The 12862-nt window shown below is 34.8% G+C and overlaps 1 protein-coding gene across 38 annotated transcripts in view; it reads left to right on the top strand.

Moving 5' to 3' along the window:
* camk2b2 (calcium/calmodulin dependent protein kinase II beta 2) overlaps positions 1-12862 on the top strand; it is a 102397-nt gene that overhangs the window by 60900 nt on the left and 28635 nt on the right. For 12 of the 38 annotated variants that reach the window (XM_089126293.1, XM_089126298.1, XM_089126303.1 and 9 more), the window contains 2 exons: positions 382-419; positions 11578-11646. In XM_089126293.1, the coding sequence (XP_088982419.1) occupies positions 382-419; positions 11578-11646 (107 nt within the window). Of the gene's footprint in view, positions 1-381; positions 420-7682; positions 7716-11577; positions 11647-12862 lie in introns of all 38 variants that reach the window. The other 26 variants (XM_089126295.1, XM_089126300.1, XM_089126294.1 and 23 more) reach the window with 6 other exon arrangements.

Below are 12862 nucleotides of genomic sequence, written 5' to 3' on the forward strand. Positions count from 1 at the left end.
TGTGTGTGTGTGTGTGTGTGTGTGTTTGCTTGCACTCTTCTGCACGTGCACCAGCGCATCCCCTTGCGTATGCATGGCAGTCCCCGACCCCTCACTCCTCGACGGGATGTTGATTTATTTGACCAGTTTTCGCTCTGGGCCGCACAGTGCATTCGCTAACACACAGCACACTTCTGCTCGTGATGTGTGTGTGTGTGTGTGTACTCATGTAGTGTTTCAGACGCCAGTTTAATCCTCTGGATGTGGGACGGGGGGATTTCCCCAGCTGGCTCGGACAGTTATGTGACATGTTAGGCCGAGCACCATTATCGCTCCTGTAATGTTGACTGCTGCTCTCTCTCAGCGCGCTGATGTTTGCCTTTCCTCTCTCCACATCTGCAGCAGCCAAAAGCCTGCTCAACAAGAAGGCCGATGTCAAGGTAAGACCACGTTTATTTCCCTTCTCCTCTTCCTTTTTCATTCCTTTTTCTCTTTCTCTTCGCATTTGCCCAGTTTCCCCGTAGAGGAGGGATGTCTGTTAATTGGTGGACGTTTTGATTTGGCCAGTCTGAAGCTGATCTGTGTGTCTGTGTCCGCAGTGTCTGTCTCCTCGTTCTGTGTGTTTGTGACTCTTCTGCAAGATTAGATTCAAGTGATCTTCAAATCTGATGAGGTAGTGGTGGGTGGTATAATAATCTTGTTTCATAATGTGAATAATATTAGTGTCAGTATACACAATATAGCAATTTCTTTTCCAGAATTTCAGTCCTATAAAGTACATAAACGCTAATGGTTTACAAATAATCTGAATAAAATTTTATTTTTTATTTCTTTGCAAGATTTTGCATAACAAATGAATGATAAATCTGAGAAAACAGTTTTACTTTATGTGACGTTCATTCATTATTTATAATTATATATAATTATTTATTAATTCAAAACCATATTAATAAGATTGGATGAGCCGCACTTTGAGTAAAATAGCCTTTATACAAACAAATGAACTAGTGTTATTTTAGTAATTATATGCTATTTTAGTATTTATTAATATTTTGAATTGGCTTCTTTTTATATTTGCAATTTTTTCCTGTTGTCATTCTTATTTGTTTTTGTTTTTTAAATATTTCTATTTTATTAATAATATGTTTTAGTTTTAATTGTAGCACAGCTTAAATTACTTTGTTTCAGTAAATTGCTAAGGCAACATTATTTATATATATATATATATATATATATATAATGCTATAATTTATACACACATCAATATAATATAAACAAAAAAAAACATTTATTTTAGATGCGATTTAATCGATTTGACATTTATAGTATGTAAATATATATATAAAAATATATATATATATATAAATAAATTGTATTTTTATATATATATATATATATATATATATACATTTAAATTTTAAATTATATATATATATATATATATATATATAATTAAAAAATTATATATATATATATATAATTAAAAAATTATATGTGTATATATATATATAATTTAAAATTATTATTATTTCATTCAGATCTTAATTTTAGCTAACAAAAACAATTTTTAAATGGTTTTAGGTATAGACATGGTCACATGGTCACAGCCCAAATATAAACTTGTTTTTTTTTTCAATAACTTCTAAATCTTATTTCGTTATACCTGTATAATTCACCCATTGAGCCTCAGTCATTGTTCGTGATCAGTTCTTCGGTCCGGTGTGCGTCACGCGGATTCAGGTGAACGCGCGCAGATGTTGACCTCTGACCTGTAATGAGCTGTTAGAGAGAGTGCACTTGCAGGTTCATTTGTTCTGATAACATATAATCCTCTTAGACAGAGGAAAAAGGTCAGCTTTCACCTCTTAGAATTAGAAATGAAACTGTGACTGCTCTCTATTAGAGATTGGATGTGGATCTAGAGAATAATCCCCTCCACTCGCAGCATTAATCATGCGTTACGTAATCTTTTAGGCTGCAAGTTTTTATGAGGCCTAATGCCTAAAAAACTCCCCAAGGAAAATCCTGCGACTCTCTCCTGTGCTGATGCTGCGTTTCTGTAACATGTAGTCCTGAATAAATGAGGATATGTGGGCTGAACCGTCTCAGACATTATGCTTTAAATTTGTTCAGTGTGTTACAGGTTAGTGATCTTGCTTGAACTTTAGCTTCCTCCTTTTCTCATCCTCTTTTCTGGGTGAACTCTAGTAGTAGTTTTACACTGACAGAAAGATATCAAAGAAGTTTGGGGTCAGTTACATTTTTTAAATGTTTTTGATTAAGTCTTATGTTCTCAAAGGCTGCCTGTATTTGATCAAAAATACAATAAAAACAGTAATATTGAGAAATGTTACTATTGTTAAAAATAGCTGTTTTCTATTGGAATCAGGGCTTGACATTAACACCCGCCAAACTGCCAGTGCGTGTGTGTTTCAGCAGTGGTGTATAACACAGTCACTCCTTATAGCCATTTTGGCAGGTTCAATTTTATAGATCATATATATATATACTTTTTCAATTGTAATCTTTTAACCCTAAAACCATATTCTGGACAAATGTGGGCAAAATAGTTTTGATTCATTTTAAAAAAATACTTCCCTTGATCTGAGCGGCACAAGACTTGGGTACTTTTCCTAAGTTCTCCTGAACACTAAGCCTCCTGAACACACACTTCCATAGAAATGAATGGGAAAAACTGTAATTTAGAGCATTCTAAAATAAGCCAAAATAAGACACCAGGTGACAGCAAAGTCACTTAATCTTTAGGTTTTAGCTCTAAGAACTTATTGGAATGATATTTCAATGTAGTTAAACATAAAAATAAGCATAATTTCATAGAAAATATGGTACTTTTTGAAGTAAATAACAGTGTTGTAGTCGAGACCACCTCACTCGAGTCCGAGTCGAGACCGAGACCAGAGAGAGTCGAGTCCATAGAGAGTCGAGTCCAAGTCGAGTCTGAGACCAGAGATGGTCGAGTCCGAGTCGAGTCCGAGACCAGAGATGGTCGAGTCCGAGTCGAGACCGAGACCAGTGAGGGTTGATTACCTAATATACTTTTATTTACTTAGAGAAATCCTTTTTTTATTTTACTGAATTTACTTAGAGTTTAAAAAATATGATCAGTTTAGGGTAAAAAGGCCACATAGTAGGTGGTGTTAAAAGTAATTTTATTACAATTTGTCATGCGCAGTTGCGCACTAGAAAATCAACAATCACTGGGCATGTCAATCAATTTAAAGAAATATTTTATTAACATACATTAATAATCATGAAAAATATTTTGAATTGAACTCAAATGGACTCGGGAATAAGTCCGAGTCCTAAAAAAAAAATGTTCGAGTACGAGTCAATTCCGAGTCCAAATGCACACGAGTCCATGACAAGACCAAGACCATTAAAATATGGTCTCGAGACCGAGTCCGAGTCTCGAGTACTACAACACTGGTAAATAAATTCAGAAATACCCCCAAAATAAAAAAAACACACCATAAATGGATAGACAAAACTTTATCGAAGACAGTGATATAACATTTATAATAAATAAAAATTAGGATCCTAAAAATTAGAGTCCTTTGTGCCCACATTTGTCCTCAATTACAGGATTAAGGGCTATAAAGTGAATACGGTTTGAGGGCTACAAAGGCATTTGAAATAATAAACTACCGGTAAGAGCAAAGTAGTGTTGTAAAAAATATAGATTTTTTTTTTGCTATTTATAAATATCTGAAATGCTTCCGATACTCATTTTCCGCTGAAAACTGTAGCTACACGATACCATCTGTGCTTTCTCTCTCTCTCCGACAGACGCACAAACCCGCCTCTCCTCGCTCACTTTTTGCCCTCAGATGAATATTGTTGGTGTTACAGGGCTTGAATTTCGACATGGGATTGTGCATATTGTGCATAATTTTAAGTGAATGTAAACAGTTGAGAAAGAAAACGCATGTGTAACAGTATAATGGATCTGTGCTTCAGGTCTTAAAGTGACAGAAGCCTAATATTCCTGCTGCCAAATTATGAGATAATATTAAAAATATCTATGGTCTTTTTTTCCCCATGGTATCGATGTCAAAATTGTGGCCAGTGAAAATGATGAGTGGCTAGTAACTTGGAAAACCTCTAGCCACGATGGCTGGTGAGCAAAAAAAAAGTTAATATCAAGCCCTGATTTGTATATATATTTAAAATTTCTAATATTCCTGTGATCAAAGATTAATTTTCAGCATCATTACTCCAGGCTTCAGTGTCACATGATCCTTCAGAAATCATTCTAATATGATGATTTGCTGATCAAGAAACATTTCTTATTATTATCGATGTCAAACATTTTTGTGGAAACCGTAATACATTCGTTGATGAATAGACCGTTCAAAAGAGCTTTTTTATTTGAAATTGAAATCTCTTGTAACCTAAATGTTTATACTTTAAATTATGATTCATGTAATGTGTCCTTGCTGAATAAAAGTATACATTTTTGCTGACCCCAAACTTTTGAATGGTATTGTAGTGACCAATACATTTCCCTTCGACTCTCTCTCCTTTGTCTGCGGTCGAGTCTGAATCCGCTCGGCTCGCCTCCCACCATCAGCATTTCCGTCAGACTATGTTCTCATCCTCAGCTGAGCTCACTTCCTGTCATCCGCCGAGTGGATCTCATCCACAAGTTCACTCAGAACTGCACCTGCGGCGGGAATCTTTTTTCCGAGCGCTCTCATTATCCGCTCGGGCAGGTGTGATCTTTCATCGCCTCGACTGTGCTAATAAGCCACTCTCTCTGCCAATCAATCCATGATTTCTCCTCCCACGCCTCACTTTAGATCCACCATATCATCCCAATCCAGAGTATGAGTGTGAGAAAGCCGCAGGGTGGACCTCCTCGATGGGAACGAAGCTCTCGCTCCAGGAATAGCTGGCGGTTTGAACCCAGGGAACCGGGAGACAGAAATAGACCCTTCCGCTGCACCTCACTCATTGCTTAGCAACTGGCTTAACACACTCCTCCATTCTGACATTTCCCTCCTTTTTTCCGCGCTCTCGTTTTCTTGCTGTCTTGCCGTTCGTTCTGCGGTACGGTGAAGAGCGTCGCCACGGGATGAATTGTGAGGGGAAGCATGGAGGATCATGGTTTAACTCTTAGAGACCCCCACAAACACATGTTCAGTTCGAAAGAAATACAGATTAATGAAATGGACAGGAAGTCAAAGACGACAATTAATATAGATGGATATAAATTTAGACCCTTTCAAGTCATAACTATCAATTTGAACGTATCTATCTATCTATCTATCTATCTATCTATCTATATATATATCTATCTATGTATCTATCTATCTATTGTTTTGTTTCTTTGTTCATTCATTTCTTCATTGAATCTATCAATCATTTGTTTGTTCATTCTATCCATCTATCTATTTATCCATGATTTTGTTTGTTTGTTTGTTCATTCATTTGTTTGTTCATTCTATCTATCTATTGTTTTGTTTGTTTGTTCATTCTATCCATCTATTGTTTTGTTTGTTTGTTCATTCATTTCTTCATTAAATCTATCAGTCGTTTGTTTGTTTGTTTGTTTGTTCATTCTATCCATCTATTGTTTTGTTTGTTTGTTCATTCATTTCTTCATTAAATCTATCAGTCGTTTGTTTGTTTGTTTGTTTGTTCATTCTATCCATCTATTGTTTTGTTTGTTTGTTCATTCATTTGTTCATTAAATCTATCAATCGTTTGTTCATTCATTTGTTTGTTCATTCTGTCCATCTATCGTTTTGTTTGTTTGTTCATTCATTTGTTCATTAAATCTATCAATCGTTTGTTTGTTTGTTCATTCATTTGTTTGTTCATTCTGTCCATCTATCGTTTTGTTTGTGTGTTCATTCATTTGTTCATTAAATCTATCAATCGTTTGTTTGTTTGTTCATTCATTTGTTTGTTCATTCTGTCCATCTATCGTTTTGTTTGTTTGTTCATTCATTTGTTCATTAAATCTATCAATTGTTTGTTTGTTTGTTTGTTCATTCATTTGTTCGTTCTTTCTACCCATCTATCGTTTTGTTTGTTTGTTTGTTTGTTTGTTCATTCATTTGTTTGTTCATTCTATCCATCTATTGTTTTGTTTGTTTGTTCATTCATTTGTTCATTAAATCTATCAATCATTTGTTTGTTTGTTCATTCATTTGTTTGTTCATTCTATCCATCTATCGTTTTGTTTGTTTGTTCATTCATTTGTTCATTAAATCTATCAATCGTTTGTTTGTTTGTTCATTCATTTGTTTGTTGATTCTGTCCATCTATCGTTTTGTTTGTTTGTTCATTCATTTGTTCATTAAATCTATCAATCATTTGTTTGTTTGTTCATTCATTTGTTTTTTCATTCTGTCCATCTATCATTTTGTTTGTTTGTTCATTCATTTGTTCATTAAATCTATCAATCATTTGTTTGTTTGTTCATTCATTTGTTTGTTGATTCTGTCCATCTATTGTTTTGTTTGTTTGTTCATTCATTTGTTCATTAAATCTATCAATCGTTTGTTTGTTCATTCATTTGTTTGTTCATTTTGTCCATCTATCGTTTTGTTTGTTTGTTCATTCATTTGTTCATTAAATCTATCAATCGTTTGTTAGTTTGTTCATTCATTTGTTTGTTCATTCTATCTATCGTTTTGTTTGTTTTTTCATTCATTTGTTCATTACATTAATCAATTGTTTGTTTGTTCATTCGTTCATTTGATAGATCTATCTATCCATCCATCCATCCATCCTTCTTTTTTATTTGTTTGTTCATTCATTTGTTTGTTCATTCTATCCATCTACAGTTTTGTTTGTTCATTCATTTGTTCATTAAATCTATCAATCTATCTATCGTTTTGTTTGTTTTTTCATTAATTTGTTTATTACATCTATCAATTGTTTGTTTGTTCATTCGTTCATTTGTTTGTTCATTACATTTTTCAATCGTTTGTTTGTTGGTTCATTCATTTGTTAATTCTATCTATCTATCTCTATCATATTTTTTTTTTGGGGGGGGGGTGTTCGGTCATTTATTTGTTTGTTCTGCCTATCGTTCGTTCTTTCTATAAATCAAGTGTTCGTTCATTCTATCTATCTTTCTATTAGTTAATTCATGTGTGTGTTCTGTCTACCGTTTGTTCATTCTATCCATTGTTCTATTGTTTGTTCGTTTATTCTATCGTTCTATTGTTTGGTCATTCTGTCATTCTATCATTCGTTCTATCTATCGTTTGATCCATTCATACTGTATATTGTTGGTTCGTTCTATCTTCTATCTGTCTATTGCATTATTGTTTTTTCCATCTACCGTTCTTTCTATCTATCGCTGTATTGTTCTTTCTATCTACCGTTCTTTCTCTGTCTGTCTATCAAACCTCTGAAAATAACCTCATGAGTGTAGTATGGGGAGAAACGGTTCTGTCAACACTTGGACTGACTCCATCAGCAGGTTATTAAGATAGGGAAGAGAATGCCTTAAGGACTCTTCTGAACATTAAGCCACATCAAAACCTCTTTCATCCACCAGACCAGTTTACTTTCTTGCCAAAAACATTGCTTCACCTTATCTCAACCTCCCTTCCTCTCATATGTCTGTCCATTTCCGTGTGATTAATGTTCATCTCAGCGTTCATCATAACATGTATTTAACTCTCTCATTCATTCCATCCCTCCATCACCTCCTTTCCACCCAGAAACGGAAATCCAGCTCCACCGTTCAGTACATGGTGAGAATGATATTTAATCCTAATCTCTTTATCCCTCCATCCCTTTCTCATCTCACTCTTGTTTATCCATTCATTCATTTGCTCATCCTTTTGTGTCATTTAATGCACAATGTCGAATAAATCTACTCTTCCTCTGTAATGATCTATGTTGATTCTTCTCTTGCTCAAATGTCAAGCGATTGATTTAAAGGGTCAAATGGCATTAAATGACTCCTCAAACACAGGTGAGGGTCGTAGTGTTTGTGTGTTTGCGTTCTTTATGATGTGGAGGGTTGTAGCGAGTCAATGTTGACCTTTGTTGATTGTGTTTGGCTTTTCGTTATCGCTTCCTTGTGTCTGTCTGATGTTGTCTGTGATTCATAAGGACTCTACTCCTGTTGTCCTTTCTCTAAGAAAACAATGGACCAAGCTCAGATTTTCAGAACTTTTTGCTTACTTTATTTTTATTTTGAATGCTTTCATGAATGAAACAGGTCATGGCATCTTAAGCTGGAGAAGCTGTTTTTTGCTGGTCAACAGTGGTCTGGCTCTAACCAGCTTTATTAAAGGGATACTCCACGTTTTTTTTCATATTAAACTATGTTATTCCCTTAACTAAGACGAGTTGATGCATATCGTGATCAATCGCTCTTTGATAGCACTTAACTAGCCCAGTTCATTCAATAGGGGCCAAGCAGAGAAGCGACCAAACACCTCCACGTTTTCCCTATTTAACCCTCAGACGGTCTTCGGTCATTTATGACCGGAAAATTTTCTGTTTTGAATTTCTAAAAATCAAGCTTTTTTGGAATGTTATGAAACTTGTGACTTTTATGGCAAAAAATAAATAAAAATGAGGTCATGATCCGAGCATGCTAAGTGGTCGTAAAAAAATAGTCACACTCGTGGTCTTCGGTCAAAAATGACCGACCCATAGGAAATGAATGGGAAATTGACCAAAAAAAAATCTCTGAATTTTTGTATGTAAAATCCACAAATCAGCCACAATTCTAAAAAAAAGTACACCGCAGGAAAGGGGTGACACTCTACTACTCTAGAGTGCAAAACAGACACACCCACCAACACACACACACATACAAACACACTTTTATACACATACACACCAATACATTTTGATTACAAAAAGTATGTTTTGAATTTTTTAAAAATCACAGCTTCATCGGAGTGTTACGAAACTTGGTGACTTTTATGGCATTATGTATGTGAACACACAAAAAAAATTGAGGTCATGATCTGAGCAGGCTAAGTGGTCTTTGGTCAAAAATGACCCCCATGGGAAATGAATGGGAAATTAACAAAAATTCACAATTGTTTATTTATTTATTTATTTATTTTTTAACAAGAAATCGTTTTTGAGATTGTTTCAACTATATATTTTCAAATCCACAAAAAATGTGTTCATAAACAGCTGGGGAATCACATGCCTCTCCATAGAGAGCAGTACATGCCATCTAGTGGTTACACCATAATTCTATGCTTTTTCTCTATACTGTAACCAGATGGTGCTAATTTTATTCAAATTTATTTTTTTTTCTGAAGGCCTAGACTCTATATTAAACTAAAATACTGCATTAATAATTAAAAAAAAAAATATATATATATAGAAAAATATATATATAAAAAAAATATATATGTAAAAAAATAAAACGTTGTGCTTTTCTAAGCGCGTAAAATAGATAACTACAGTGTTTCCCCTACCATGGTCCGCCCCCCCTAAAATGCTGACGAAATCCAGTCATAAAAACGGACTTAACTGTATAACGCGGAATTTCACAGAATTTGTAAATTTTTGAGAAATAAATAAAAGGCAGTTCAGTACACTTGAAATCTAATTGCAATGTAGACTAGTGTGAATAATAAACCACAAAGACTATTTAAATACGAGTCCTGCATGTTCTGTGTGAATGATGGTGCAGCCGACGCGCAGTTTAATTTACCACACACTGAAGCATGTGTGACACTTTCGCTGTTTTTTTTTATTTTTTACCTATATTAAGACACAAATGCATGAACTGCCTCTCCAGGCTCTAGATCCACTCTGAAAGTCACTTCGTGATCATTTAACCGCTTTATTTGAGAAAAACTATGATCATGATTTAACTTGACAGAAATATATTACAGTTGTACAGTAGAATGTAGATTTGTCCCAATGTAATAACACTAATCCAAATAAATTATCAACAATGCTTATTTTTTTAAGGAATAATACATTTTTCTTCCATGTTTTAATTTTAACAGTAAAGCTCATTGTGCAGTATTTTATTTGACAAAGTTTATTTAATTTTATATGATTAAAATTGATGATAAATGATAAAAATTTGTGTTTTGTCTTAACACAACACAGAAATAGTGTGAAATTTTTTTTCATAGGTTTTGTTCAAAAAAGTTTTTTTATAATTTAAAAAAAAAAATTATAATAAAAAAATGTAGTTTATAATACATGATTTCAATTAATTAGACATGCTTTTTGATAATTAAAAAATTTACACCACGCATCCGTAACACGCCCGCTCTGCAACACTAGCAGTCTCCCCGAAAAAAAATCCTAGGGGAAACACTGAACTATATTGTATGGTGGAATACCACAGCAAATGCTTGGGAGCACTTCGACGCGGTGCAGTAATATCATCAATCATGAAAAGTCCTCTCCCCCTCTCACTCTCCGGAGTCACGTGATGATATTACTGTGCCGAGTCCATAGATAAATATGCGCCGAGTCGAAGTGCTCCCAAGCACTTGCTGTGGTATTTCGCCTTACAATATAGTTATCCACTTTACTCGCTTAGAAAAGCGCAACGTTTTATTTTGTGTCACCGTCCTAGGTCAAGTTACACTACTCATGTAACTGTATTTAAATAGGAAAAACGTGGAGGTGTCGCTTCTCTGCTTGGCCCATATTGAATGAACTGGGCTAGTTAATTGCGATCAAAGTGTCCACAGCGATTGAGTGCACTCATTGAGACGACATAAGGGAAAATGGAAAAAAATGGTGAAATATCCCTTTAAGATGGTCTACTTTATCCTCACTGGTTGGTAGTCCAGTTGCTTAACCATCTGGACCAGCAAATGATCAGTTTGGACCACATGAAAACTATGTAAAACCAGCTGAAAACTGGTTTTAACTGGATTTTCCATCAGTACAATGTTATCGATTGTAATTATTTTTAAATTTTGTGGTAAAATGTGATGTGGAAATGGAAAAGTATGAGTTTCATCTAAATTTACAAATGATGAACAAAGGGCACCCGGCTCAGTTTATGAATTATGATTTAAAACACACTACTCTCTACTCTCTCACCACTAGGGTTGGGTATCGTTTGAATTTGAACGATTCCGATTCCTTGTTTCGATTCCGGTTCCTAACGATTCTCGATTCCGATTTTTTTAAGAGACAGGGTCAAAAAAGTTTAGCTAACCAACGGTCTTTCTGAAGGAAATACTCCTGTCACAAATACTCCTTCTGTCACAAATTTTGCATTTTGCTGAGATTTCGTTATTTTTAGAAAAGTGAAGCTACACTTTGGACCGCCGACGTAAGGTACTCATGTTCGACTCGCGTGGTTATGCCAACACTTCCGGTAGACGCTTCTTCGTTGTTGTTGTTCAGCGGTTTCTTCTTCCGCTCGGCGGACTGTGAATATTGAAACTAGGAATCGAAATTTTAACTTTTGAACGATTCCGGGAAAAACGAAAAATTAGTCCCGGTTCCAATCGATACTCGATTCTCGATACCCAACCCTACTCACCACTGAACACATTATCACCCCTCCTCTCTCTCTCTCTCTCTGTATTTCTCTCTTTCTGTCATCTCGCCCTTTAACACCCACTGACGCCCTTTAACACTCTTTTGTGTTCTGCACAGCCACAGTCAAACAGTGCGAAAAACAGCATAGTCACCAGTCCCAAAGGAAACGCCCCTTCTCCTGCTCTGGTATTTACCTCCTTATTCCTCTCTCGCTCCGGCTCGTCTGTCACTTTGGCTTCCTTCTCCTGTCTCGCACATGTCTGTCAGTGTCAGCGTCTGGCCCGTCTCAGGCCACCTGTCATAGACGCCGTGTGTGTCTCTGCATCTTCATCTTTGTCATCGAAACAATGATCAACGATTTTATAGTTAAAATTTGATGCATTTTGATGCTTAGAGCGTCAGTTAGCTTCATGTTTTTATAAAGATGAGTGTTTAGTGTGCATGGACGTTGTTTGGACAACATTTGTGTGTTTGGATCAACTTTGACGTTGGCTCTTTGTGTTTGACACTCATTATAAGTGTTTGTGTGAAATTTTTGCTTCTTTTTTATGTGAACTAATGCTGATTTCTATTATTGTACTGGATCAAGTGTGATATAACCCAGTACAATGTTGTCTAATAAATTTGTAAAACTATATCTTTTTAGAGCCTCACAATTGCGTTGATATTTGAGAGATGCAGTGACCCCAAACATGTGGCTTCTCGAGTCACATTTCAAAAATATCCAAATGTTATTGCATTAGATGACAAAATATAAAAATGCAATGGCATTTGAAAAATGATAACATAATTTCATACCTAACAATCCTTTTTTGTAAAATGCATTGCTTGAAAAGTGTGCTTGTGCTCACTTTTTTAATAAACAATTTTTTTTATTATTATTTCACTTTTTTAATTAATCTTCAGCTGATCTAAGATGTTTACTTGAAGTTCCCCTGATATTTAAAGTTAATATTTCGATAATTTAACAAAAGAAGTTCACAGCTCTCTGATGACTGATGTCCATGCAGTTAAACTAATCAAATATTTCCTCTTTTTTTTTTCCTAAGTGTTTTATTTTATAAATGTATTTATTTAAATATGGCATTTTTATAATTTGTCACAAACCCTAGATTGGGAAACCCTGATGTAATGCAATAATATTCACACATTGTCTGAAGTGTGACTTTTGCAGTATTCGGTTGAAATTATAGAACACTTTAGATTACTTAAGTTGCAGGTTTTCATTGTATTAAAGGAGTAGTTCACTTTTTAAAAAAAACTTTTGCTGATAATTTACTCACCCCCATGTCTTCCAAGATATCCATGTCATTCTTTCTTCAGTCGAAATGAAATTAAGGTTTTTGATGAAAACATTCCAGGATTTTTCTCCATATAATGGACTTCAATGGGAACCAAACGG

Source organism: Pimephales promelas, chromosome 23 (genome assembly GCF_988280905.1).
Source record: "Pimephales promelas chromosome 23, fPimPro1.hap1.1, whole genome shotgun sequence".
Classification (NCBI taxonomy): Eukaryota; Metazoa; Chordata; class Actinopteri; order Cypriniformes; family Leuciscidae; genus Pimephales; species Pimephales promelas.